This window comes from Eschscholzia californica, unplaced genomic scaffold (genome assembly GCF_041429995.1).
Source record: "Eschscholzia californica isolate CP2 unplaced genomic scaffold, dmEscCali1.0.p SCAF_3, whole genome shotgun sequence".
NCBI classification, from domain to species: Eukaryota; Viridiplantae; Streptophyta; class Magnoliopsida; order Ranunculales; family Papaveraceae; genus Eschscholzia; species Eschscholzia californica.
Window position 1 is genome coordinate 59,549,092 of NW_028238420.1, and position 27,646 is coordinate 59,576,737.

At 35.3% G+C, this 27,646-nt stretch overlaps 4 protein-coding genes and 1 pseudogene across 5 annotated transcripts; 3 read left to right on the forward strand and 2 right to left on the reverse strand.

Moving 5' to 3' along the window:
* Positions 1-1,076: 1,076 nt before the first annotated feature.
* LOC147552596 (glutamyl-tRNA (Gln) amidotransferase subunit C) lies at positions 1,077-2,903 on the reverse strand. Its single transcript, XM_086664829.1, has 3 exons — positions 2,610-2,903; positions 2,419-2,495; positions 1,077-2,077 (listed from the first exon to the last, which is right to left on the reverse strand). Exons 1-3 carry the CDS (start codon positions 2,705-2,707, stop codon positions 1,284-1,286), a joined length of 969 nt encoding a protein of 322 aa, XP_086520955.1. The 5' UTR covers positions 2,708-2,903; the 3' UTR covers positions 1,077-1,283.
* Positions 2,904-4,035: 1,132 nt separating this feature from the next.
* Positions 4,036-8,756, forward strand: NSI (nuclear shuttle interacting). Of its 2 annotated transcripts, none has more exons than XM_086664831.1 (9): positions 4,036-4,332; positions 4,517-4,579; positions 4,654-4,736; positions 5,179-5,242; positions 5,637-5,820; positions 6,729-6,828; positions 7,394-7,494; positions 8,006-8,099; positions 8,572-8,756. In XM_086664831.1, exons 2-9 carry the CDS (start codon positions 4,527-4,529, stop codon positions 8,646-8,648), a joined length of 756 nt encoding a protein of 251 aa, XP_086520957.1. In that variant the 5' UTR covers positions 4,036-4,332; positions 4,517-4,526; the 3' UTR covers positions 8,649-8,756. The 2 variants fall into 2 exon arrangements, with proteins under 2 accessions (XP_086520957.1, XP_086520956.1); XM_086664830.1 differs by having other exon boundaries at positions 4,092-4,332; positions 5,182-5,242.
* Positions 8,757-9,398: 642 nt separating this feature from the next.
* On the forward strand, positions 9,399-12,481 carry LOC147552598 (Ribosomal protein S5 domain 2-like superfamily protein). The gene is made up of 4 exons (XM_086664832.1): positions 9,399-10,476; positions 11,162-11,602; positions 11,868-11,948; positions 12,104-12,481. The coding sequence occupies exons 1-4, from the start codon at positions 9,843-9,845 to the stop codon at positions 12,193-12,195; spliced, it is 1,248 nt and encodes a 415-aa protein (XP_086520958.1). The 5' UTR covers positions 9,399-9,842; the 3' UTR covers positions 12,196-12,481.
* A 1,710-nt stretch (positions 12,482-14,191) lies between these two features.
* On the forward strand, positions 14,192-14,788 carry LOC147552599 (phenylpyruvate reductase pseudogene; annotated as a pseudogene).
* A 7,593-nt stretch (positions 14,789-22,381) lies between these two features.
* On the reverse strand, positions 22,382-24,395 carry LOC147552600 (gibberellin 20 oxidase 1-D-like). The gene is made up of 3 exons (XM_086668730.1): positions 23,423-24,395; positions 23,001-23,322; positions 22,382-22,887 (listed from the first exon to the last, which is right to left on the reverse strand). The coding sequence occupies exons 1-3, from the start codon at positions 23,929-23,931 to the stop codon at positions 22,624-22,626; spliced, it is 1,095 nt and encodes a 364-aa protein (XP_086524856.1). The 5' UTR covers positions 23,932-24,395; the 3' UTR covers positions 22,382-22,623.
* Positions 24,396-27,646: the final 3,251 nt, after the last annotated feature.

Here is a 27,646-nt window from a genome sequence, read left to right on the forward strand (position 1 = left end):
AGAGCACCGGGGTGTTTGTCGATAGGTTTTTTTTGCACTAATGATCCAAAGCAGAAGGATCTAACTATAGACATCGCAACTTATTGATACTTTACCTAACATTGCATATTCTGGAGCTAAATATCCAAGAGTTCCTTTTACTCTTGTTTGCAAACCCAAAATCTGCAACTTTGGATTTTGAATTTAAGGGGACATTGCTTGCCTTCCTTTTATCTCCTTGAATTGTGTGGATTTGCTTCATGGTGCAAATACCTTCAACAAGAAAATTCAAATGTATGGTGCAACTAAAACTGTCAGAAATGGCTATACGTTTCGTTTCTAGAGAGATTTGGAGTTCCAAGTCTGATGACCTACACAACAAAAAAGGAGATTTGGAGTTTGTGACACTCTTCTGTTTTAGAGCTCTCTCGGACACCCTCCTCTCTATGGTGTGAGAAGGGCAAAAATTGACATTTCTCCCAAACTTTATTCGAGAACTACTGATTTTATGTGCATATTCAAATAACGAAAATTCATTTTGAAAATTAGCTGAAGCGATAAAACTAACCATATTCTTGTTTGATACAACACCAGAGAGGTACCATTCTCCCTCACTTTGGAGTATATATACACATACAAGCATAAGGTGCATGAAATTTGAAATATTATCACTTGTAACTAAGTTTTCATGAAAAATCAATTAAGGAGTTTCGAGTAGGTTTGATTTTGGCGGAAGGGGAAGTCCGACGCTTACTGTCTTGTGTAGGATATCAATAAAGGAATAAACTGGCCTTAGCCCCTAGAGGATAGCCTTAAGGGTCTCTATAAAGGAATAAACTGGCCTTAGCCCCTAGAGGATAGCCTTAAGGGTCTCTATATGACCTTATTTAATCTTTGCCGTAGTTTTTTTTTTTTTTTTTTTTTAAAGCTATGCCGTAGCTTCATATTATATATTACCGATGTATTCATGACACGTAACGGTCTAAACATTGTAACCTCTTATGTTATATATGGATATTCTCAAAAAAAAAAATTATTTAAGAGTATGAGTTTACTTGTTACCTCCTCACCCTTACCAGTTCAACCTCAATAAACACTTTGAAAACCTTCCTGGTTGATCTTATAAATTTCCCATGAGTAATCCATTATCGCTTTACTTATAAAGAACCAAACCTATTGTCACAAAGTATTACACTGAAGTAGAAAACTGATCCAGAGTTTGGATAAGGCTTAATTACTACAAAAAGAAAAAGCACTTGAAAGACGCTTTAATGGAATGAAGAGATTAATGTTGAGTTACTGCTTCAGCGTTTTTGTGCTTTCCTTCTTCTCGATTGAGTTTTCTGCCATTTCTTTCTTTGTACAAGTTTGCTTTTCGGCTTCAACTTCAATTCTGGTGAAAACCTAAAATTCGGATCTCTCATTCGTGCTTGTATATCCTTGAAGAATTCCATATTTAGCTTCTTCGGCCCTCCTCGTCTAAGCTCTGCATATTCTGGTCCTGAAACAATATTCTCAAATGCTCCTATTAAAATGTCGATATCGCTCATCACCTCCCAAACATTCGTGTATCGTCCATCTGGTCCTTTCTTTAACTTCTTCAATGCGTTTTCGACTGCAACTTTTCTAGCTTGTTTTCCTGGAGATAACTCTTCTGGTTCTTGTTCAGCTTTCAACAGTTCTGAGATTGTTCGATATTTAGGTGTTTCTTCAAACTCGAATAATTTATCTAAGTATTCGTCACTTTTTTTGTTTGGGTAAGCTTCGGTTGGGATATCTTCATCGTCGTCGCATTCACTACCTGTCCAAAGTGTTTTTTCTTCATCACTTTCGGACCAAACACTTCTTAATTCATCACTATCATCCCCGTCGATAAGATTTGAATGCTCTTCTGCTTTCTTTTTCACTTTCTTCATCTCTTTTTCTAGTCGGCTTTTAGCTTTTTTAGTATCGGTTTCATCTTCTTCGCTTCCTGTCCATAGACCAGAATCGTCATCTGTTTCGTTCTCCCAAGCTTTTCTGAATTCCTCGTCTCCTGGTTTTCCTTTACCAAATAGGTCATAATTTTTACGTCCATCACGAGCATATGATCTTGATACTGATAGAAGCCACGGTATACAAGTAAATTTCACATAAATAGAATTCAGATGCGGGTTCAGAACAAATAAGAAACCAAACATACCGTCCTTCAATTTCTAAATGCAAACAAAGATTATCCCAAGTATGAGAGAATCAGGGGATTGATTTTCCATAATCCTTTACACTCTTAGTCATTTCTTCGAACAGTTAGTAAACAACTAAGAGAATGCTAATATTATTCATGTTAAAACCTGATTAGACAAATTTTCAAAGTACCCAGTTCGAGATTTTGCTCAAATTTAATGTTAGTTTTCAAGATATTAATCATGATGAAGCCTTTTAGGAGATTGAAGAACTTACCTATTAGATTGGGGTGATATGATCCATGAATTTGATTTCTGAAATAGCTAAAAATTGAATTACATTGAGAAGCTAACCTGAAAAAGAGGAAATGATAAGATTCACGAGTTGAATAAGTTTTGAAGATTGAATTACAAAAACCCCAGAAATTAAAGAGGGAGGAAAAACGATTGTGAGGTATAAGAGAAAACCTGGGAAAAGATGATGAAGATTGAAGATGGGTTGGTTTGTATAAGTTTTGAAGAGATGAAACAAGTTTGAGGCGACAACAGCATACCCTTCGAGCCATTTGATCATCTACAACCACCCATGTTGGAAATACAGAGAAATCAGACCCAGGAGGAGTAACAAGGAAGAATAAGGATGATGGGTTTAAGGGTCAACAGCATTGATACTATGCCCGGGACATGTCCCGAATACTGCATGGACACTTTTTTCTCTCTCCAAATCATGCCTGACACGTACTCCAGTCAGAATTCGATAGGGACATGTCCCGACTCTCGAGCATAGTCACAGTATCAAACATGACAATGAGGTGGCAGTTGTGTTAGTTGTTCACCAAGGTCGCATCTCTATGATAATGACAAGATGACACTACTTTGCTCTTCTGGTGGTTATAGTGGTGGCAGAGAGTAAATGATTGATCGAACGTGAGGATATTTGTATTCAATTGGCGATACTCGATTTAATTAAAACTTGAATCCGTGTATATGCAGTGCGTGAGCATCTAAAATATATTTTGTGAGACATAAAGACTTCAGTAAACCAAAATTAACTTAGGGGCAATCTTGTTGTGAGTCCAAAATCAATTTGTTTCGGTTCTTTTATGATCTTTATCTTTGCTCTTACTTCTGACCACTACTACAATTTCCGACCACCACTCGCCACCTCCAATCTCTACCACCGATTTGCTCTCTTTGTCTCTTCCTCCTCATCTTCGCCTCTCCCTTCTCTCTCTTTTCTTTCTCTTCAGGCGAAGAGGGTTTTAAAATCTCAGAACCAAATCGGGTTTTGGTCTGGAGATATTAGAAAGAGAGGTAGAAAATAGTGGTGGTCGGAAGTGCAGCTGAAAATTGGAGGTAAAAATATTTTCAAATTCAGAACAAACTCATATCTTAAATCAAATTTGATTGACCAAACTTTTGGGTGTGTTTCTTCCAGACATCACTTGCCCAATGTCTTTTCAGTTTTTTTCTTGCTCCATCTTCTCATCATCAACTCCAACGACCTCCACTATCAACTTCCTCGACCTCCACCACCAACTCTTGTCGTCTCCTCTCCCTTCATTATTTTATCTCTCTTCTTTCCTCTTCCTTTACTCTTTCTCTCTCTCTCTCTCCCTCTCTCACTCTCTTTCCCTCTCTTTCTTCTCACTTTCTAAGTTTTGGCGGAGGCGCTCCCCCCTTCGAATCAACTTAAAGAGAAGTAAAAGAAAAAGCAAGGAGACTGGTGGAGAGAAAAGAGGAAAGAGGGAAATAGGAGAGAGAAAGAGACAATGGTTGCCGACAGTTGTCGCTTGAGAGTTGACCGACGACCATCTGCCGGTGACATGAGAAAGAGTGTGTTTGGCTCATTTTTTTGTGTTTTTCACCTTGTACTCCAATTTTTTTTTTCTTATTTCTCATAAACATCGACCAATAATATTTAAATTAAAAGCTTAAAATTCTCAAGAAGTGATAATTAACCACACCCTTGCGGCCTTGCCCAACCAAACGCACCATCTTATCTTGGATTTCTTTCTCCCTGTAAACCTCTCTCGGATATATTATTGATGCGCGCCTCCTTTGATCCTCCTTCCCAGCGAGCTTCCCTTTCTCTCTCTCTCTCTCTCAAAATGGGTATTGACTAAACCGTGAAGTTGGGAACTTGCTGTAGTTTCTCCAAATTGTTTCTCGTCCAAGGATTTCTCTGAAGGTAACTGCGATTATGTCAAATACTAGTTTTATTCTTATTCTATTAGCTTCAACACAGCTTGTTAAATTTAGTTTCTCTCACTAGAAAATGTTTTTTTTTCTACTTCACAATGAATCAATTTGTGGGTAATAATAACTCTATTGAGTTTTTCAAAATCGTTATCTACCAATTCTTACTCTTTCAGGCAAACAAAAATGTTAGCCCCAAACGCCATGGCTGGACTTCCATCTTCTTCTCCTTCTTCACTGTAAGCATTCATTCATTCATACTCTCTCTTTCTCTAGTTCTGTATCCAACCCTTTGTACTTCTGTGGGTTGCAGATGTCTCCATAATCAGTCATTTGGTTGCAGAGGAAATCAAGTATTATTGTTTCCTAGCAGTTCCAACTCCGGGTTAACTGGAGGTTAGTGTACTAACCCTCAACCTGGACACCATCTAGAAATCTCTTGACCTCCATTACTAGCTTAATTTTTATGATGTCATTCACATCAAGTTTGGGTCTTAAGTCTTAACCCATTTCATAACATATTCTATTTCTGCAATTTTACATTAAGAACACACAATTTTTACAATGGTTATAACCAGATCAGCCGCGTAGGATTTATCTTTTGGTATATCGCATATGGTGCTTCCAAGAGGTCGCCCCATGTTTGATTGTTGTGGATGATTTCTTATTCCGCAAATTTCTTCATCATAGTTCCTTTTTTGAAACCTTGTAAATTTCTTTTGATACTCCATAGCTTCGAACATCACTAAACGTTTTCCCCCTTTTTTTTAATGTAGAAGTTATTGACGCGTGTTATTAACCAATATCATCAATTTAAATTTATATTTGCATTTTGCAGCAGGAAGGAGGCTAAAATATTTTCCTCCATTGAAGGCTAACTTTTGGGAGTCCATCAGATCAGGGTAACAGTAATGTGTTCATACTGAAATTTTTTAAGTTAGTTATGAGTTTGAATTGTCAGTGTATTTACACACTTTCCTACATGAGGTCTCTACTCTCTAATGTGTCATGTGTATATATGCAAGTAACTAAAAAAATATTTGTGTGTCAGATGACTGCCCTTGTAGCTTCTTCTCCGTACGGGAAATTCCTACCGAAAAAATTGAGGGGGTTCTTAGAAGACACTTTTGCAATGAAAAGACATACCCAACAGTCCAACTTCTTTATTTCATTTTCTCTCTACGCTGTTAGATGCTTAGATCATCTTGTGAATGAATAAACCCAAACCCATGCTTATTCTTCTTTTCCTGATAGTTCTGTCACCTGAAATTCAATTGTCACAGTTCGCTTGTGCAGTTTCCTGCAGAACAACACGACACAAGTCATTGAAGCACCTTCAGAACTTCCAGAAGAGGAAGAACCACTGGAGCAGGAGATTTTCCTCGTGGAAAATACTCAACCTGATGGTACAGTAGAGCAAATAATGTTTTCTTCAGGAGCCGATGTTGATGTGTATGAGCTCCAAACTTTATGTGACAAGGTGAACTTTCAGCTCTTTGATTTAATGAGTTCCTGGTGATGTTTGAACTAAGGATAATACAATCATTGTAGATGTGATTCTGATTCTATCTAATGTAAATATTTGTCTATATTATGTGTTTATATGTTAATTTTATATTATGTGTGATTCTGTCCCTGTCATCACACACATGTATAATATGCAAATTTAGAGCACTCCGAGGTTCCCTTTGGAATTGACATCCCGTGTTTGTTGGACTTGTGAATATTCTTTATTATTTGCCATCAATATGACGAATCCTAGTTCTAGGATAGCGTTGAATCGGTCAATATAATGTCTTCAGATAGTATCTACCATCTTACATTATCCTGTTAAGAGGTAAGACTACTTTGCCGACAGTATTACTGTATTGGGCATTTGGCCTCAAATAGAGTTCCATTCGGCTAATATGAAGTACTTGTTTGCGATTGCCCATATGACATCAATTGGCATGCAGCCAGAGCTGTTTCCTCATTTACTACACATGTCGGAGCTCGGACTCGATCTTGATTAAAAATGTTGTATTCTTCAAAGCATAGCTATTCCATAAATCCATATTTGAATTGCGGTCTTTGCAGACTAGTGCATATCAGCAGGGCTAAAATGCTTGTTTATTTTCACATCTAACCGATGTGTCCACTTTTAGGGAGATCTAGTTTCAGCCAATTGAGAGCCTCTTGACGTTTTAAATGAGCTCATGTTCCCGTCATTTACCTCAAAAACTTTAAGGTCTTAATAGATAATCTAAATGTTCCATTTATTCATACCTCGAAGTTTTTTAAAATTATATACTGCTGAATTCTGACAATCAACAATGTATACTTTTCTTTGGAGACTTAGGGCAACTCAATCTCTAATTGTTGCTAACCTATTCAATTTAAATTTAATAGGTGGGTTGGCCAAGGAGACCACCATCAAAAGTAGCTGCAGCTTTGAAAAATAGCTACATGGTTGCTACTTTGCATTCCATAAAGAAATCCCCTGATGCAGGTCCTCAATAATTATATTGGTCTATCCTTATGCGTGTCTATATTAAATTCATATAGCAGTTGAGATTTCTCTTACCAGATACTCTCCTCTACCCTACGTACCGCGTACCCGATTCACCGTACCCGAATTTCGTACCCTTTTTGGGTGGGTTCGCGATGCAGTACCCCACAATTAGTGTACCTGAATTTTTAGTCTTAATTAACCTAAAATCTTTGTAGAAAACTATAAATTAGACTAATTGGGTAGTTAAACCACAAGAACTTTTTTAATTGGCTTGTTAGATTGTAAGTTTGATGGAGAAATGATGTCTAAGAGTAGGTGTATCTATTATAAAAGCATCATAGAGTATTAATTGTCTATGAAAAATAGTCCAAAACGTATTGAACTCGAAAATGACGTACCGGAGAAGTATACCCCTAGCGTACCCGATACTCACATGGTAGCGTTCCGCGTACCGGTACCCGTACCGCGTACCGGAGCGATCCGCGTACCAGGTAACCTTGGTTGAGATTTATTTGAACAATAGACAAGCAATTTCCTCTAATTGACGAAGTTCCATTGACAGAGGGAAAGGATAAGATGGAGCTTATTGGCGTCGCTCGTGCTACATCAGATCATGTCTTCAATGCCACAATATGGGATGTCCTCGTTGATCCTCTTTACCAGGTATAATTTACGAACTACTTAGACTGGAATATGTTGAATTTATAACATACTGAGGACATTGGCACCTTGTCTGAGATGTGGGCTAGGCCTTTTGGTTCGGTTGAGCACCGTCTAGGTTGGTAAAGTAAAGAAGCCTTGGGTGTGGCCTAGGACTCTAAGGCAGGCCTGTGTGAAGAGAAAAAACTTGTACCATGCGGAACTAGGCCAGTCGGCATGGGGTAGTGCTTAAATTAAGGGCAACATGGGTGGTATTGAGGCGGGTGTTAAATCAGTACATACCTCTGCCTTGGTACCCTTGGAAGTCACTTCTTGTTTGATCCAAATAACTTGATTGACGTAACGACGGTACTCCTTCTGGTTGAAATCTCGAACATATTTCAAGCACATTCATCATTTAAGGGTGCATTTTCAAGGGTAGTGGTTTTGGTAAACAGAATTTGAAAGTCCTATAGTCATGTTATAAACTCTTAAGACAGAAGAAAGATAATTTTGAATAATGATATGTTCTCAGGGACAAGGACTTGGGAAGGCTCTTGTGGAGCAGTTGATAAGAGCACTGCTCCGAAGGGATATTGGTAACATAACATTGTTTGCAGATGGACAAGGTATGATTGCTAAATCTTTCTCCTTGTTCATTATAAATTGTATTTAGATGAAGCTATTAAGCTTTGCCTCTCTAAGAGGATAACTTCGATCCCTTATGCATGCTATGCCTCTGGCATGCTTCGCATGAACAGTCTCTTCGTTTCTCCCTGTTATAGGCCGCTGGGCCAAATTCTCCTTGAAAACAAGTTCACAAGGAAAAGTTTGCCTCAGGGCTTGTGCACTTTCGTCTTTAGAAATGCCAAAGAGAACGGGTTATGTGTAACTTATTTTCGGAAATCTATTAACGAATTTGAATAGTGATCCTAAGTGTGGGTTATGTGTAACTTATTTTCGGAAATCTATTAATTATTCCAACCAACAATCACATTGACTGATGAATTTGAATAGTGATCCTAAGTGTGGGTTATGTGCAACTTATTTTCGAAAATCTATTAATTGTTGTGTTTGTATGTGTATTTTTCTTCATTGCAGTTGTGGATTTCTACAGAAATTTAGGGTTTGAAGCAGATCCAGAAGGCATTAAAGGCATGTTCTGGTATCCAAGATAATAGGATTCCCCATTTGATGATGAAAATTAAGATTTGAACAAACATACATACTTGTATGTTACTTATAGTTGAAATTATTCAATCTCATCTCTTATCTTTGTTGTAAAATTGTATAGATAGTTTCAGTATTTGCGTTTGATCAGCTATCAATGTTGCCCATGAGAAGACCTCTGAGTGAGATGAGATTGAATAAATGATTCCTCCTTCCATTAGTTTCCTCTCCCAACCCTCCTTTATTCTCTCTCGATTTGCTCACGCTCAAGTGAGATGTCGTCACATTAGCGGAAGGGTTGGGGGAGGGAGCAAATCAAAGGACAAATAAAAAATTTGAAACAAAATATTGGGTTCATTGTTCACATATATTCCATATAATTTACATGTGGCAACCGAAGTAAAGTACTTCTACTGTTTGTCATCACGGGATTCAAGGCAGGTAGTGATGTTGGTGTTTCTACCGTTGTGTTTATTTCCAATCTTAATCGGTACTTGTATGATGTAATGTACTATTGATTGCGTGACATGTTATTATGATGTGACTATGTATTACCACAGCTCTACACATGCAATATTGTTGTGGATAAAATAAATCTATGACCTTAGTAAGATATTTTATAGGAGAGACATGAGGGGATAGACTTGTGAGATATTGGGGAACTAACCAAGAACCTAACTAAGAATAGGTCTAGATTTATGACCCAATTAATAAAAATTTGACATTCTAGACATGTCCCTGCCTATAAATGGTGCAACGTTTTAATATGAGAAGTCATATATAGTGATATAGACCTTGTTAGGTCTATCCATCTAAAACTTTGGACAATTCGAAGTATGCGTAGATACTAAAAGAATGTAGGACACGATCTAGAACATATGTATGGATGTCGCTTAAAAATTAAAAATATTATTATTATGGCTTTAAAATTGTAACAGTCTATCTGAAAAAATTCATCAACAAAACGATTGACCCGAAAATGAATAAGGTGGATTGAAGTTTGGAATAGGCTTTGAAATATTGGTTTTTGTCCATCCTTGCTTACTATGCTCTTTCAACTGAGCCTAAAGAAGGGAGGTTGGTTGGTTGCGGGAGCGTCTTGGTTTCTTATAGGGGTTTTTAGGGTTTTTATTTTCTGAGGAGAAACGAGACGTTCTCTCTCAGACTGAAAGCTCACAATTCTCCTAGGGCACAAGATAGAGATGATTTCCCGGTTGATTTCTCGATCTTCTTCTCACCTTCGTTTTCTAACCCTAATCTCTTCAAATCCTTCTCTCTCTTCCTATTCTCCAGCTCCCACCTTTGTTCAATCATCATCATCTATTCCCATTCTCCAAAACCCTAATTTTACAATCACTCGATATTTCTCAAGCAATCACGATAACAACAATGGTAATAGTAAAGATCCCTCCATTTCAGCAAGTACATGGAAACTCACTGATAATAACGAGGGAGATTCAATATTTGGTGATGAAAATGCGAGTCTTTCAGGAATTAAAGATGGTAATGGCGATTTCTATGAGGGGTCAGGAGTAAATGTGGGTTCATGGGGTGAAAATGCACCGGAGACTGATATTTTTGGAGGGATCGATAAGGAGTTTGAATCGAAGAAGAGTAGTAGTGTTAGTACTGGAGATGATGAATGGAAAACTGCTGATGGATATAAAGGTTGGAGTTTTGGAGATGATGAGAAAGATGAGATTTTTGATATTGGAATGACGAAACAAGAACAACAATCTAGTGAGAGAGTGGATACTGTTGGTGAGAGTGAAACGGACAAAGCTGATAATAAACAGTTTGAGGAGGAACAAAAATTGCTTTCTGATCAATTGAAAGGTAATCTGATTTTCCCCCCATCATTTGCTTTATGGGTTAATTTGTTGGATTACATAGTGTGAACTTATTGCATTTTAAAATCCTTCCATCATTAGGATGTGTTAGTTCTTACTATTTGGTTCTTCTGCTTTTAATTGATTCTTGGTTACTTGATAGAATGTGGATGATGAAGTTCAAGTTTTTCTAAATGTGGTAATCCTTGTGTTAAGTCCTTCCTCTTTGATGTATTGGGTATAAATTGATTAGACCACTATTGTGATATTGCCACACGTTGAATGCTCGTCTCAAATTCCGATTCATTTCTTTCTTTTGTTTTGGAACTACCTAACATGTAGATAGATGGTGGGTAGAGGTGGAAGAAAAGAAAGGGCTTATGAGTATTCAGTAGGAAATGGGAATTTAATGGATATAACTCACCCACGCATAACGCAATATGTGAAGAAGTGAAGAACTTATTCCTCGATGGCTCGATGAACATGTTTTCTTTTTAATATATTTCGGATGAGCTGTATTGTCCTGATGAAATTCGTTCTTGTGCTTCAACATATTCACTAAAGCAAAACTTGTATGCCTTATATGATGTTCCAATTTTGAAATTTTAGTAAAGGATATGATGATTTGATTGTATTTACTGGATTGTATACGTTCTAAGGGATAGTTCTATACCGTTTTTTAATGATTTCAGGCCCAAACCGTGCATTTGGAGACCTAATTGCTGCATCAGGAATAACAGATGCAATGTTAGATAGTTTGATTGCTCTGAAAGACTTAGAAGGTGTTGAGGGATTGCCACCTTTAAGAGAAATTGAAGATATGCGTTTAGAGAGAAGTGAGAGAAAGTCTACAAATGCTGAAATTGAGCGTAAGAAACAGGAGGAAGTTGCTAAAGCACGAGTGAGACAAGTTGACGAGAAGGGAAGGGCTTACGGGACAGGCAGAAGGAAATGCAGTATAGCTCGTGTGTGGATCCAACCCGGTGATGGAAAATTTACTATCAATGATAAGCAATTTGATGTTTATTTCCCTGTTCTTGATCATCGTGCTGATCTCCTGAGGCCATTTTCCGAGACAAAGACTTTGGGTCTTTGGGACGTTACTAGTACTGTCAAGGGAGGTGGTGTCTCAGGTAAACATTTCTTTGTTACGTCGTGTGAAATTACAATTAAATTTATGTTGTTTGAGTAACGAGATTGCAGTTATCGGTTTTTAGTTTCTGTTAAGAAAAAAATAGCATGTGTGGTATCGGAGAAACTTGTTTTCTTACTAAGCAACTTATTCGACTTCAGAATTCCTTTCGCGGGCGCCAGCTTCAGTTACTCCAATTACCTCCTTGGGTTTAGTTTTTTCAATTGAAACCTCATGATTAATTTTTTATTATCCTCTCAAAATAGGTCAAGTTGGGGCTCTTCGTTTAGGGATCAGTCGGGCATTACAAAACTGGGAACCTGGGCTACGGCCATATCTCAGATCAGGTAAACTTCTAATTAAAATTGATTTCAAATTCACATCCTTTTACAGATCCGAGTTCTACTGATTACATAGTTATTCTTAACACGTAATCCGTATTTATTTATTTATTTTCCATTATGTTCTCTTTGTGGCTAAAATGTCATGTATTGTGTTGCAGAGGGTTTCTTGACAAGGGACTCGAGAGTGGTAGAAAGGAAGAAACCTGGAAAAGCAAAGGCAAGAAAGAGTTTCCAATGGGTCAAGCGATAACTTCTCTTTTATACAACCACTTCTTCATGGAACATCATCATCTTGATACAACAGTTCTACTTCAATAAGTAATTTCTGCAATTTTCTCGAGCTCACCTGTTTTCAATCTTTTCATGTAACTTGATATTTACACAGCCTGCACTGTCGCAAGGTGTTTAATGACCCGATTGAACAAAGCGCTCCAAACTGTGAAAGCCTGTAAACCCGGAATTATCTTTTCTTGTTCTACTGAATATTGTTAGGTAGGAGAAAACCCTTATCCGTTGTGGAAATTTTGACAAGTTTATAATGGTTTTTCATTTACTTTTTCTGAGAAAAATTGGAAACATTCGAAGGAACAAACACGAGATTACAAAAATAGAAGGAAAATAAAAGGACACAATCCCATATCAGGACCGAAACAATTGCATAGACAGACATAATCTCATTTTTACCAGATGCTACAAGAACTGAAAAACCTTCTTTGCCACTATCTATTATCACTGGATACACCCTGGAGAACCCTGCCACAGAACCCTACCATTATGCTTGATACGGGACCTGAAGAACAAAACCTCGTTCCTGCTAGATTGTGAATTAAATACTGCTGAAAATACAAATGGAATGTCTCCGAGCCAGGTTGGCTAGCAGGCGACTGGTAGTGTAGAACCGAAGTGAGTAGCAACTAGTCTGGGCGATTTTGTTGGATGGTCATTCAAGTGTCGGACCGTTTTTTGAAAGAGAGATGCTTCCTATGGAGTTTTACTAAGAGATGATCACCAACTCTGACAATTATAAATGCTATCAACTTAAGTTCAACAGCAACAACAATATATCATCAATGTTTTGATTAATACTCTAAATATTGCAATTCATTAAGAGGACGAATTGAAACTTAACCCAATATATTTAAGCATCATCGATGTTACTTTCAGTTGAACACCGCTACATGATTCTATTTCGTATAATAGGACGATTGGGTGGGTTTTGTTGGAAGTGGTTGTTCTAATGATGCTCTGGGCTTGTTCATTAGAATGCAAATAGAAGGCTTTAGAAAGGAATATTTTGTTTGTAATGCTTTGGTTGATATGTACTCCAAGGGTGGTGAAATCGACCGAGCAAGGTGGTTGTTTGATGGATTGGCTCATAAGAATGTTTTATCTTGGAATCATGGAATTCGGATTATTTGAAAAATGGGAAGCCTGAAAAACGTCTGCATTTGTTTAATGAAATGCAATTAGCAGGTTTCTAAGGTTTTTTTTGGAGTTAATGTTGGAAGTGGCTTTATCGAATAGGTGAATAGTATTTTTAGAAAGATGAAACAGAAAGACAGGGTTTGTTAGACAACTTTATTGTTGGTTATGCACAGAATAGAAAGAAGAAGACGGTTAATGTTGTTTAGTGGGACACTGTCGTTTAGATAATGGCAAGGCAGCTTCGTGGAAAAGCAATTCTTATTAGGTTTGAGAATGATTCGTTGATATACAATGCCCTTATCAATATGTACTCTAAATGTGGAGAAATTTTGAATGCTTGGAGTGTTTTCGTGACAATGGCAATTACAAGGAACGCAATGATCGTGGGTTACGCACAAAATGGGCAGGATTGATAGGCTTTGGAACTTCACAAAAAGATGTCGCATCAGAAACTAAAATTCGATAATAATATTACATTTGTGAGTGTTCTCTCAGCTTTTGGACGTAATAATTAAATTAAATGTGCTAAGAAATGTTTCAGTTTGATAAGCGAGTTTAATGGAATGAAAGATCATTGTGCGTGAATGATTAATCTCCTTGGTCGGCGTGGGAAAGTATGGATGAAGCAGTACTTAATCAATGAATTGTGTATAGGCAATCATTTGGTCATAAAAACATAATTAACTTTATTTCCAAGATTAAGTATCTAGTTAGTAAAGCAAATGGTGTTCAATTATTTGTCATATTTATATTATATCTTTTCTTAAAGAAACATATTTTATCTTTTATAAAATAATACAGTTACTTGAATCTTCTGATCAATGGAAATAGATGAAGCAAATGAGCTACCAATCGTTCTTACCCTTCAAAAATTCCCATTTTCAGAACCGTTTGAAGAACAATTTTCCAAGAAATTCAAAGTCCTGAAGAGAATCGAAAATGATTTGCCCATGAATCAATTCCTGAAGACAGAGGGGAAGTATGTAAAAGCCCTAATTTGCGGTCACAGTTCAGTCACGGTCGAAATCTTAAATTATTTGCCGTCTTTAGGTTGCGTTTTGACAATTAGTGCTGGTGTTGATCATATTGATTTGAATGGGTGTTGTCGGAGAGGTATTATCGTCGGTAATGCCAGAAATGTTTACTCGGAAAACGTAGCTGATTTGGCTATTGGTCTTTTGATTGACGTTCTCAGAGGAATCTCATCGGCAGATCGTTTTATGATCCGTGCTGGACTTTGGCCTTTAAAGACAGAGTTTCCTCTTGGTTCTAAGGTATCTCCTCTGTTTTTAAGTCTCTCTATTTCTTTTTTGGGTTAACTCCAATTTGGCCCCCCAATACCAATGTGATCATTTTGTTTCTTAAACAATGTGAATATTAATCATTAGTTTCCCCCAAATAATACTATATGTGATTAATACGGTTCTAAACACAATTAAACATTAATGTTGGCGACAGATTTTGCCAACATTATTTCTTGCTCTAGTAGCTAATAAATTTCAGGCAATAGCGTTAGTTCATCAAAAAAAAAAAAAATCATATTAACTCTCTCTTTCTAAGAGCCCCAAGAGTACTTCGTACTGACAAACACCATCCAAGCGAGCTCAAACCACCTTTTTAACATTGTTAGTTTGATGTACTTAAGCCAACTCCATCCAAAGGGGCGGAGGACTAAAATTTAAATTTGGCCCTCCACCCCTCCCTCCAGCATGGCCCCTTTGGGGCTGAGCCTCCCACGTGACCGTTGGGTTCCTGACAATCATGTGGAGGATAAATCTAGTCGTTGGGTTCAAAATGAATATAAATTTGCTGCTCCAGTAGCATAAAATTATGCTACTATACATGTTTATTTTAATTTTTACATTATTTCCGGCATTTGATATTAATAGTAGTCCTACCCTTGTCCAAGAAAGAAAACTGGTTTCCATACCAGTTTCCTAAATCCCCTAAACTCTTCAAGTTTATATTCTTCAAATATATGATGTAATCTTCTTTTTATTTGTTTCCAGCTTTTGTACAAATCTTGGTATACAAATACGACATGGAGCTATATGGTTTTTCTCACCCTTAACTTAATATTCATTCTTGTTTTGTTCGATTTTTTTTTTTTTCCTATTTGCCGGTTTCCTTTTTACATAATATGGTTTTTTTCTCTTCATTATTGGAGTTCAATTCGGTGACTTCATGTCGAAGTACTCTAATAACTTCGTCACGAGCTTGCCAAATTCACCCTCGAAGTCTCGAAGAAATAACTAAACCTAAAATCGGTAAGATTGTGTCGAAGTTTCTTTCGACTTTCGGCCTGGTTCGAATGAATTTAAAAAAAATTAAAATCACGTGTATTTACCCAACAATAATTCAAGACTACGAAAACATGCATAAAACTAATGCCAACATCAAAACATCAATATTAACTTCATCAAAGCATACAAAAATGTTCGATTCTAGGGTTACGTCAAATTGGATTTCCTTCCTCTTCGTTAAAGAAAAAACTTGAGTTAACTAAAGAGGGGGCCTATAAAACTTCCTTATACCATAACTTGCACATTTGTTTGTAGGCAGTCTGAATTTTTAGTATAACTTGAGTATTTATCAACCCATTTTTCACTCTTTTGTCTTCTTTTTTCATTTATTAGATGACACCTATAAAATGTCATGTATACTTTTTTTTTTTTTTTTTTTTATAGCAGACATGTTATGTGTAATTGGGTACAAGCAAGCAAATATGTACATATAGTAGTTTAATTTTGTGGGACAATGCTAGCTTATCAACTAGAAAGAATTATAGTATCCTTATCTTGATATCTATTTTAGATATCCAACATTTTTAGTTTTGAAAGAAACTGTCCTTTGGCTTCAGACACAAAAGTGACAGATATGGAAACATGGGTAACTTTGGCAGTTTGGTGTATATCAATCATACATAAAATAATATTACACATTATTAAAGGTTTGTCCCATTCGACGACACAAGAACAATGTTGAATAAACAACATGAAGGAAAATAAGACAAGGACGAGAAGATATAAATTATATTTAAGTACCCGATTCAATTGTTGTAGTTTTTGAAATTTCACATTGTATAATTATTTATTTATTATATATTTTTGCTCTTGTAACGGATATAAATTTGTTTAATACAAATAAATGACAATCTTCTTCTCCTATAAAATGCCCAGAGTCTGGAAATTAATTTTGTGTTGCACTCGGGTAATATAAAAATGAAGAGAAGGTTCGAACCATTGTTGTGTAAGAAAAAAATATCACCAACACGGGGTACATGAAAGTTGTGACATACCAACCAACCGAGCTTGATCTCAAGATTAAACCTATATTCTTAGTATCAAGGTGTAAGGGTTTCTTCTTGTGGTTACTGTGATTATTACCAAGTTTTAAATCTTTGCTAAACATTATTTTTTCACCATTACAATTCATGTCTTTCTTTCACCTTTTACATTTATTTAACTTTTTTATGGTAGTGAACACTTCATTCCTTTGATCAAAGCATATAGTTCTCTCATCATCCAAGCGGATAATCAAAATTTAATGCATCATCTTCGAGGTAAGTATAATTAACTAATGGTTTAGAAAGAAACAAAAATTGGGTTGAATGAATGAGTTTGATATGGCCTCTCACATGTTGGATATGTTTTCGGGTTTGAAAATAGGGAAATGCTAAAATCGGATTTTGACAAAAGAAGTTATCTAGCTGATGTGCGGTTGTGATTTGAAACTGTGACTAAACCTAGGGCGTTGAGAGATGAATATCACAACCAGATTATTGAGAGATGAATATCACAACCGCCACATCAGCTGAGTAACTTAAAATTATACCTATCTTGGTAACATAAAATTATACCTATCCTGTTTAATTTTAGCTACTCAATACATACCACTGATTCTTACCTCAATGAGACTACCACTTGTTTTTGTGAAAAATGGTTCTAAAAATCTATTTTGGGTCTCTTAGTAGGTATATATAGTCCATGCTAACATTTTCTTTGGCTTAGGATTCACAAAATTTTGGATCTTAACTAGTTTTAGTTCAGATCTTCGCAAAATAAATTTGCAATTAGTCTAAGTCCAAATTTAATTTTTGTGATCTCCTTCTTATCTTCATAAGAACTTGTGTTTTATTTTCTCAAATCACAATTAAATGTGATCTACCACAACGGCGCTAGCCAAGAGAGATCTATCGCGTTTTACAGAAGCGACAGAAATCTATTTACCAGATAAAAAGAGAAACATAAAGTGTCTTGACTCTTTCTCTCTCTCTCTAACCTTACTCGCCCTCTTATTGGTCACTGTAAAATCGCCCACGCTAGTAAAGATCTTTAGATTAATCATTAATTCCTCTCAGTATCTTCGTCAAGCGATTTTACAAGATCTTGTTCTGGTATCTGTAGATCTAAATACATGTACATTTGTGTTTTTATAGTCGAGAAGGATCTACTTTTATATGTTCCTTCACGTAAAATGAGATTGGTTCTTTATATTCTCCTTCACTTAAAACGAGTTTTATTTTGATTTGAATGGATTTCACATCTTTCTCTCGTGACAGAAAAGATCATATTCGTTTTAGGGTTTTCTTTCTCTCTATAGGAATGTCGTGTTTTCACAATTCATTACTTTTTTCACTACCATAATATGTTATGTAAACAATATGTTTCTTTTATAATTGTAGTAGTTTTATTTAAAATGCGCAAACAATATTCAATGTAATGTAATTTATCATATGCCAAATGTTCACAAACAGCAACATATTACAGTTCATGATACATTATGAATACAAAAAAATTATTATAAATCAACACAATATGAAAATTCACAAGAAGAAATGTCAGATGCTACACAAGAAGACCTTCGGTTCGTTTTTGTTTTCAACGTAAATTTAAAACCTATTTTAATGTGTGAAGTGGATATATTATTTGGATATGGAAATTTCTTTAGTGAAAAAATATTTATTGTTAGCTTATTATTGGATTTTGTTGTGTACGCATACGGCCTGACTGTTGCTGGAACAATAGTCCAATAGACACTTTTATCTTTAAATAATATTGAAACCTAAAAAATGTCAAAAAATTGTGGTGGGCATTTGAGGGTTATTCATATGTCCCTACGCCCACGATGGCACACACATGGGTTTGCTAGCTAAGTGTATCACTAACAAAACAACCAAAATTCCCACCTTTATCTCTGCCTTTAGTATTTTCCTTATCCTGTCCAAAAATCAATTGTGCAAATCAATTAGATGCACGGCCAATTGTCTCCTGAATTTTCTATTTTCCAAAACTTATAGATGCACGGCCAATTATCTCCTAAATTTATATTCTTTTTAACACAAGTCAATAAATGTTATCATAAACCAAACGAGTGACCTTCATATGTTTGGAGTGTATGACAATTAACTGATCAAATAGTTATTGACATATTACTATAATCTCAACAATATATTATTATATAACAATATGGTAATACATATTAATTTTGTTACAGTGATGGTGTAATTTGGATCGACTGGATTTCAGATAGCATAAACAAAGCGGGTTGGAACGTGTGCCATATATCGTCAAAATATCAAGATAGATTTTTCAAATATTAAGATACTTTTGTTATATCAGTAAAAATATGTTATTTCAAGTGATAATACTACTAATACTACTACTAATAATAATTATTATTAATTACTATTTTTAGTATTAATTTTTAATTAAAATTGAAGTCACTAAAATGTCAATGAAACTCCTTCATTTTTTAGTTGACAAATTTGACTCTCTTTTCACACTAGAATCCATCAAAATGTAAATGAAAGTCTAAATCTATCGAAATTCATAGATTCATGACTATAAAATGTTCGTGATTGAAGGTCTCATACATTTACAGAGTTTAAAATGTCTGTGATTGAATGTCTCAGACAATCGAAGATTTGTCATCCGAAGTCATCATTTACTATCCTTTTACTCTTACGAAAGGGTGTGGCTAAAAGTACCCTCCCAAACTACTGTTGGCACCCGATCAAAACACAAATTATGAGATATCTCATGTGCAATCCGAGTGCCAACAATACTTTGGGCGGGTGCTTTTAACCCATCCCAAGGGGCCAACCAAAAGATAACGAGGAGAGAGAGAGAGGTTTTAGTTTGTCATTTTCTCGAACTAGGAGGACTATGGGAAAAGAAAGCCAAGAAGGAAACAAAAGACAAACAAAAGGACAAGTTGTTCCCACGTGACGCCAGTTTACTGGAAGTTAGTGAGAGAGTAATGACGGGATCATATTTTGTCTTTTCTGATGGCGGCTTAAGCCCGCCAAGCAGTCCTTCTCGGTCAGGGAACAAGCCACACGGTCACGTGGGTTACCACCTCCCTATTCGTGCTCATTCTACCCCACCCCCCCCCCCCCCCCTCCCATGTGTGTGCCCCTATCCAAGTCTCTTCTTGTTTAAGCCTCCCATCAACTTTTATTGAGAAATGTTTTTTCCGTCTAAAATGGTGCAATAGGAAAGTAGATGTGGTTGGCTTCCAATGATTCATGTGTTTCTCTCTCTCTACATGTTCGGACTAATGGAAGTCGGCCATATTAATTTTGGGGTCATTCTCTATTTTCGGACAAAGTGACACTTCTAAATGTTGTTTATGCATGGCGTTGAATGTACTTTCTATTATCACGTCAATCTTGAGACAAAAATTAGTTAAGAGCTAAAAAAGAAGGGTCCTATTTCGGATAAGATCCAGAGCAAATTAGAAACAGGTTGTAGGTCCAATGTGTTAGTAAGGGGTGAGTTTGGTATTTTACACAAAAAAATCATAAAAAAGTTGCAATATGTTGCATTGCCTTTGAGAATTTAGTAATCAATTATAAATGTATTGATTACACTAATTTTACATTGGTTGCAAAAGTTTATATTTGACTTAAATAACATTTTAAAAATAAAAATTAAATTTTAATTGAACAAAATATAACTTGATTTTTCAATAAAAAAGAAAATACTTAAATCTAGACCCAAGCTCCAGTAGTCCAGTTTCCTCTTTTTGTTGGGGTGGTTTAATTTAGGATTATTTTCCAAATGGCTACCAACTTTGTGACCAGCTTCCTTATAGCCCCCTACTTTATCAATAATTTCTGTATAGTCCCCTTTTTCAGTTACCGTTAACTTTTCGTTACTCTCTCTCCTCCATCTCATCACCTCTCTCTGCCGCATCATTGATCACGCCACATCATCGTCTTCTCCGGGCAAGGGTCGCCGGCCGGCGACCTTCAAATTTTTTTTTTCTCTCTTCTCTCTCTCTCTAATTTTTTTTTTTTATTTCTCTCCTCTCTCTCCCTAACACTCCGGCGAAGGGAAACCTTAGCCGAAGGTCCGGTCTGTTCTCACAAGCATACCATTGAAGGTCTGTTCGTGAGAACAGACCGGACCTTCGGCCAAATTTCCGAACAAACCCAATCTCTCTCTAGATCTGTTATAGAGAGAGAAAAAAAATATGAGAAAAAGAGAGGAAAGAGATTTTTTTATGTTTGAAGGTCCGCTGGCCGGCGACCTTCGCTGGAGAAGATGATGAGGTGGCAGAGAGAATAGATAAGAAGGAGGGGAGAGAGAACATAACTAGTTAACGCTAACTGAAAAAGGGAGCCATATGAGAATTATTGATAAAGTAGGGGACTAGGCAGGAAGCTGGTCACAAAGTTGTGGGCCATTTGAGAAATAACCCTCCTACAATAATCCATGTAAACACATTTTTTGAATTTCCTATTATGCCCCATTAGTATTCATCTCAAAATGGAAAAGCATAATTCAAAAGAATGTTGTAACATTTGAGGACAAAGGTAAAGACAAGATATATCTTAAAACTATATTTTAAGCAATTATTAAATCAAATCCCTCCAAAACTCTTTTGTTTTCACCAATACATAAAATATGACTTTGTTTTATTCACATTATCAATTTGTGTTGCATCATCTTCATAGGCCACTAAAATCCTTTTCATCACGTGTTAACTCTGAACCATCAACTTCTTTCATGTATTCATTGCTTCTATCATCTGTTTTTGAAATATTCTTATTTCTCCACAATTACAATTACAAAAATATTACTACCTTCTTGGTTATGACCTAAGGCTGAAGTACTCTTTTGCAACAAAAAAAAAGAGGTTGAAGTACCTCTTACAATATATTTCTATTTAAAGTAAGAGAAAGCATCAGACCATTGTTTGAGTTATTTGACATTTAGTTTTGTAATTGACAGTTGATAAAAATAATTGAAAAATTATATTATTCAACTTTGGTATCTAATACACATCAATAGCCACATTATATATGCAGTTAAGGAGTCAAACTTTAGGGTATTAAAGTTCTTCGATGATCTAGTGACGGGTAACCTAAACCAACTATGTTTATTATAATCTAGTTATATCTGTCTGGATCTTATTTGTACAAGAAGCTCATATACAAAGAAAAGTTGAGTTGCAAACCGTATAGCTAAGTTATACCCTTTTACTCGTGTTTATCGAAGTCATTTCTAGTTCACAAATGAAGTTTTATTGCAATATATAGACATATTATCTCGTCAGGATTGTTTGATAGCAGATTTTGTAGTTATTCGTCGTACACCACTTACGACATAAAACCATTTGGAGAATTCCAATGGTGAATCCTAATTCATTAACTCCAATATTCAACCATAGGAAAACTTTTTTTGTTTTGTTTTTTACAATATCCCCCAAAATCTAGTTTCAATTGTATATAATAATATTTACTTTCATAAAAAGATAGATATTTTGACCATAAGTTATTTATGAATTATGTGAATCATATTTTTATGTTAAACTTAGACTTTTTAGTGTCACATATTTCGCAGATGTAATTAAGCAAGACAAACTTCTGTTTTTTTTTTCACATAACGAACACACTTTTGTTTTTTTTTTTGTTGAAATACGAACACACTTTTGTTGATCTAGACATTTTTCTCAACTCGGTATTAAAATATATGGAGGGGGTAAAATTAAAATAACTAAAGTATGAAATGAAAATATCATACATCATCTTAAAGTTATTTCCAATTCCCTTGCTCATTATATGCCATGAACTTTTGTACATAACCAACAAAACTGCAAAACTGAAAAATAAATGAGCTCAATTAGGCCTTGCCTAACTTCTCTATATCCTATTCTTCCATGAGATTTGTTCTTCCATTACTTGGTTATTCACTTTCAACTAAATTTGCCCATTTGGAAAAGAGAGAGAGGGGGTTTTTTTTTTTCAGTTGTTTATTTGTTGGATCCATTTGGAGAAAGCATCAAGGGTCTTTTGATCAGCTCTGTAATGTTTCTGAGTGAATTCAAGAAAAGTTGCCCAAGTGAAATCTGGGTAAACTCTTGGACATTCTAAGTTGATCAATTCCTCTGGTGGACTCACCTTTCTATCTTTTTTAGGGCATAAAAAGAAAGCTAGTGATTTTCTTGGTGTTTCACTATTTACTACTGCTCTGTGTAAACAACTCTTATATCTCCCATTTGATAAAGCCTGCAAAAAAAAAAAAAAAAACTCATCCATTAATTCAAACCCTAGGAAAACAAACAAAATATGTAGTCCAAAATTTATCAGATCATAACTAAAATAGTAGTAATAACACTTACCATGAAAGTATCGCCGATATTAACGACAAATGCTTGTGAATTAGGAGCAATAGAATGCCATTGATTATCAACATAAACTTGTAAACCACCAACTTGATCTTGATGAAGAATTGTTAATGAAGTTGGATCACAATGAGGACCAGTTCCTAATGTTAATTCAGGATTTTGACAAGGTGGGTAATAGTTTAATCTCATTATTGAATCATTTCCTTGAAAAAATTCTTTGAAATGTTTTCTTCCAACTCCAAGACTTAATCCTAATAACTCCATGATTCCTAGTGAGAGTGTATTCATTGATTCACAGTAATCTTGATAAACCCTCCTGATTATCATAACCAAAAAAAATTAAATCAGTATGTTTTCTCTTTTTTAATAGAGAAAGATAAAAATGAACATGGGTATGTGAATTTTTTTGTACTTACCCGAATTCGCGAAAATTTTCACCCATAACTCCAAGTAAATAATCTTGAACAATGGGTTGATCAAATTCAGGTGAAAAACTAAATGAGAGTGTCTCTTTCCATGGAAGTTTAGTGGAAAATCTACCAGTAAAACTACTAGCATAACCACAGTGTTCACCTGGTTTTCTTTGAGCTCTCTGTTTTTCCATTAATGGCATCTCAAAGAAAGAATTCATAAAATTATGAGCATCTTTAATGAGATTAAGATCAACACCATGATTAACAACAAGAAAAAACCCATGTTTTTCACAAGCTTCACCAACTAGTTTTGAAGCTTTATTGATAGAAACAGGATCCCCTGATAAAAAACCACCTAAATCTATTAAAGGAACAGAGAGTTCAGGTGCAAAAGAAGATGGTTTATCTTCATCTGGCCAAACAAATTGTTTGGGTATGTTTTTTTGATGTTGAAGAACAGATGCATCAAAAACTAAAGAATTTTTATCTTCTTTAATGCAATCAATAGCCATTGTTTCTGCTAAAATTTAATGAAAGTTTAATAAGAACAGAGATGACAACAAGGGTGATTGATTGATCAGAGCTAAGGATTAACACAAAAGGAGGGAGATAGAGAGATGGAAAGAAATCTAGAGAGAAAGAAAGACTTTGGTTTTCTGTTAATGAGAGAAGAAGGGAAGTGAGATTGAAGTAAGTTTATAAGTGTGAGTAGAGAAAGGCCAAGGCTTCCTATTGGAAAAATTGGTGAACAAAAGTTGGAATCTTATGGTGATTCACTCTCTTGTCTATATTCTCTCTTCTATCTTCTCTCCCTCTTCTTCTTTCCCTCTCTCTCTCTCTCTCTCTCTCTCTCTCTCTCTCTCTCTCTCTCTCTCTCTCTCTCTCTCTCTCTCTCTCTCTCTCTCTCTCTCTCTCTCTCTCTCTCTCTCTCTCTCTATTTGTAATTTTGTATTATGATCTCTACAAGTGAAGTGTCTATATATATGTGTAAATTGAATCCCATATTTATAATGAAGCCCACATGTATTTGGGGTTGAATCTTTACTACCACTCTACCTGTCCTATCATGCCTTTCTAATTTGAATTTGAATTATTAAAGGAATAAAATTGTAATAAGTTTGTCAGGCTTTAGTCTCTATGTTGTTGGACTTTAGGCCTTTTAGTTATTGGTTTAACTTAGGCAGTTATCGTGTTTATCCCAACTTGATGATTTATCAATATCTTGTAACGACTAACTAACGTACATTGTAGTTGATTTTCTCAAAAACAAAAAAACTATTCAAAGTCAGTATAGATCCTGATTTTCTTTCTAGCTGAGAATATTGTTTATTTTTTCTGTTTTAGTTTTTCAAGTGGAGACTTCTCTGAAATTTAATATACTTACAACAATTCACATGCCTTTCTTACATGAAACACTACTTTTTTTTTTTTGTTGAACTTACATGAAACACTACTTGATGGTAAAACATTTGCAGGCCTTTTCTCACATAGTTGCCGATGTTTTTGGTTTAAAAATTAGCAAGTGTTCCCCTAGTGATGAAAATTATTTCAAAACGTTCTATAAATATTCTTTAAGGAATCCATTGCTTACTACAAACATTTTACGTAGTAAAATATTCTAATTCTAATTTTTTTTTTTCTATAAGAGTTCTGCAAAACGTTTTTATTATAGTTTTTAAACCATAAGTGATAAGTAGATTCCTTTCCCTTCTAATCTGGTTCATTTTCTTAATTAAATGACATGAAAATAGTTACACCGTCAAAATCAAAATATATTATTATGTAATTTTCTCATTAAATACAATTATTTTTTTATTCTTCTGACTTGTTGAACCTTAAAGAAGAATAATGTAGTTCTTAATTACATCCAAAATGTCGATTTCCATACATTTTTTCAACTTACCAAAATAATAAGGTTTTAGTGTTGTAAATCAATTCTATTAGTTAATAATAATAATATGCTATCTTTTTTTTTATGAAAAATAATATGCTATTTATGTTACATTATTATCAATCATTGTATGTATACTCATTTACTTATATTATGTCACGCTATATTGTCAATTTGTGAAGGATGGAGGCGCCTTTTAACAGTTAGGGGAAGCGCCTAAAAAGTTCCCATACTATTGCCTATTTCAAACTTTAAACTAAATAATATGAAGCTAGGGAAGTATAGTTTTGCACAATTTAAAACAATAATTTTTTAGTCTAAATACTAATAACAATTCATCTAAAAATGAAACTTAAAAACCAATATTTTCTGATTAAAATTAGGAGGAAGAAATTGTTTACCATAGAAAAGAGTTGCTTTTTGCTAATTGTTTTCATCTACAAATCTTTTGCTTTAGAAAATAAATGTCTTTTAATGGATTACATTATTCCATTTACCTTTTGCCATAATAAATTCATAATAGAGGTCAAGCATTATTTTAAATCCTTTGACATTGAAGGGGAAAAAAATAGTCAAGTTATAATTTTATTCATGCGAAGTCATAGATATATTATATATTAGTAGAATTTAGTAAAAGGAAATCTTCATGGATCTCTCCAAGGTGACAAAAAATTGAGAAGAAAGTGAATTGGACATTAATCTATAAATTTCAATTATGAGTATTAGTAGAATAGTAATGTAGAATGTGTTTGTCAACTTATTATAAAATCAAAATGAATAAGTTGACATGTATTTTGCCAAATGTATAATTTCTGATAAAAGTCCACGACTCTTTGGTGCAGTGGTCGGACGCTTCTTAAATCTATGAGGTCTTTTGATCGAGTCTCGGTGGAAAATACTATCATCAAGATTTTTCAATGTAATTTAGACAATAAATAAAGGTAGGAATAGATGGACTTTCAGGACCTCCTAGAATGACCCTAAAGGTTTTTATATGACATTAAGAGCCCAAGATGTCTTAATTACTGGTTATATTGTGCTTGCGTATTATTTTAAGGGTTATTTCCCTAATGGCCCCCAACTTTGTGACCAGCTTCCTGCCTGACCCCCTACTTTACGAGAAATACCCATATGGCCCCCTTCCGTTATAACATCGTTACTCTCTCTCCTCTATCTCATTTTCTCTCTCTGCCACATCATCTCACCTCGCCCCGTCATCATCTTCTTCGGCAGGGTCGCCGACCGGCCAAATTTCCGGCCGGCGACCTTCAAATAAAAAAAAAATTCTCTCTCCTCTCTCTAGAATTTTTTTTTTTTAATTTCCTCACCTCTCTCTCTCTAAAACTCTGGTGAAGGGGTTTCCCTTCGCCGGAGCTAGGTCTGTTCAACGAACAGACCTAGATCTGCTCACGAACTGAGCAGATCCGGTCTGCTCACGAGCAGACCTTCAAGATCTGTTCGTGAGCAGATCCGGTCTGCTCGTGAGCAGATCTAGGTCTGTTCGTTGAACAGACCTAGCTCCGGCGAAGGGAAACCCCTTCGCCGGAGTTTTAGAGAGAGAGAGAGAGGTGAGGAAATTAAAAAAAAAAATATTCTAGAGAGAGAGAGGAGAGATAATTTTTTTTTTAATTTGAAGGTCGCCGGCCAGCGACCCTGCCGAAGAAGATGATGACGGGGAGAGGTGAGATGATGTGGCAGAGAGAGAAAATGAGATAGAGGAGAGAGAGAGTAACAGTGTTATAACGGAAGGGGACCATATGGGTATTTCTCGTAAAGTAGAGGGCCAGGCAGGAAGCTGGTCACAAAGTTGGGGGCCATTACGGAAATAACCCTTATTTTAATAATGTACTAGTGCCATTCAAATACAAATGACTCTTGGAGTCCAATCTCAAAAAAAAAAGAGAAAATGTGGGTCAAATGTCCAGAGGTTTAGGGTAGTTTACTTGTACCATTTACCTTTGTTGTATTCGCACTTTGGCTTTCGATTTGTACTTGTGGCTCAAATGACAAATTTAATTGAAACTTTTCCTTTTTTCTCTTAAAAAAAATTCAGATAAGGCTCGTACTAGTCAGATTGAAGCAATAACTAAAACATAAAAATTGCCTTAGGAGAGAGTGTTTAACTTGCATGCTTCTTGAAGGTGTGGTTGCACCAACCCCTCTCGAAAAACAAAAAGCTAGTGAACAAGAAAAAACAGTTGAATAGAAATCATAAGCGACCTCTTACCATTCAAATTTCTGATGATTCTGATCTATTGAAACGTGAATCATCAGAACCATATAACATTTCCGCTTAAAATTTTTTAATTTTTTTTTATTTCCTAGCATTGGTCCTG

What these genes read in the sequence shown, in the direction of transcription:
- LOC147552600 (XM_086668730.1), bottom strand. Translation starts at nt 23,931, where the DNA reads ATGGCTATTGATTGCATTAAAGAAGATAAAAATTCTTTAGTTTTTGAT. An exon ending in GAAAATTTTCGCGAATTCGG is followed by an intron (nt 23,323 to 23,422) that starts GTAAGTACAAAA and finishes TATGATAATCAG; the next exon opens with GAGGGTTTATCAAGATTACT. An exon ending in ATATCGGCGATACTTTCATG is followed by an intron (nt 22,888 to 23,000) that starts GTAAGTGTTATT and finishes TTTTTTTTGCAG; the next exon opens with GCTTTATCAAATGGGAGATA.
- LOC147552596 (XM_086664829.1), bottom strand. Translation starts at nt 2,707, where the DNA reads ATGGCTCGAAGGGTATGCTGTTGTCGCCTCAAACTTGTTTCATCTCTT. An exon ending in TCTTCATCATCTTTTCCCAG is followed by an intron (nt 2,496 to 2,609) that starts GTTTTCTCTTAT and finishes CCTCTTTTTCAG; the next exon opens with GTTAGCTTCTCAATGTAATT. An exon ending in ATATCACCCCAATCTAATAG is followed by an intron (nt 2,078 to 2,418) that starts GTAAGTTCTTCA and finishes GGCTTCTATCAG; the next exon opens with TATCAAGATCATATGCTCGT.
- NSI (XM_086664831.1), top strand. Translation starts at nt 4,527, where the DNA reads ATGTTAGCCCCAAACGCCATGGCTGGACTTCCATCTTCTTCTCCTTCT. An exon ending in TCCAAACTTTATGTGACAAG is followed by an intron (nt 5,821 to 6,728) that starts GTGAACTTTCAG and finishes TAAATTTAATAG; the next exon opens with GTGGGTTGGCCAAGGAGACC. An exon ending in ATTGTTTGCAGATGGACAAG is followed by an intron (nt 8,100 to 8,571) that starts GTATGATTGCTA and finishes TCTTCATTGCAG; the next exon opens with TTGTGGATTTCTACAGAAAT.
- LOC147552598 (XM_086664832.1), top strand. Translation starts at nt 9,843, where the DNA reads ATGATTTCCCGGTTGATTTCTCGATCTTCTTCTCACCTTCGTTTTCTA. An exon ending in CAAGGGAGGTGGTGTCTCAG is followed by an intron (nt 11,603 to 11,867) that starts GTAAACATTTCT and finishes CTCTCAAAATAG; the next exon opens with GTCAAGTTGGGGCTCTTCGT. An exon ending in ACGGCCATATCTCAGATCAG is followed by an intron (nt 11,949 to 12,103) that starts GTAAACTTCTAA and finishes ATTGTGTTGCAG; the next exon opens with AGGGTTTCTTGACAAGGGAC.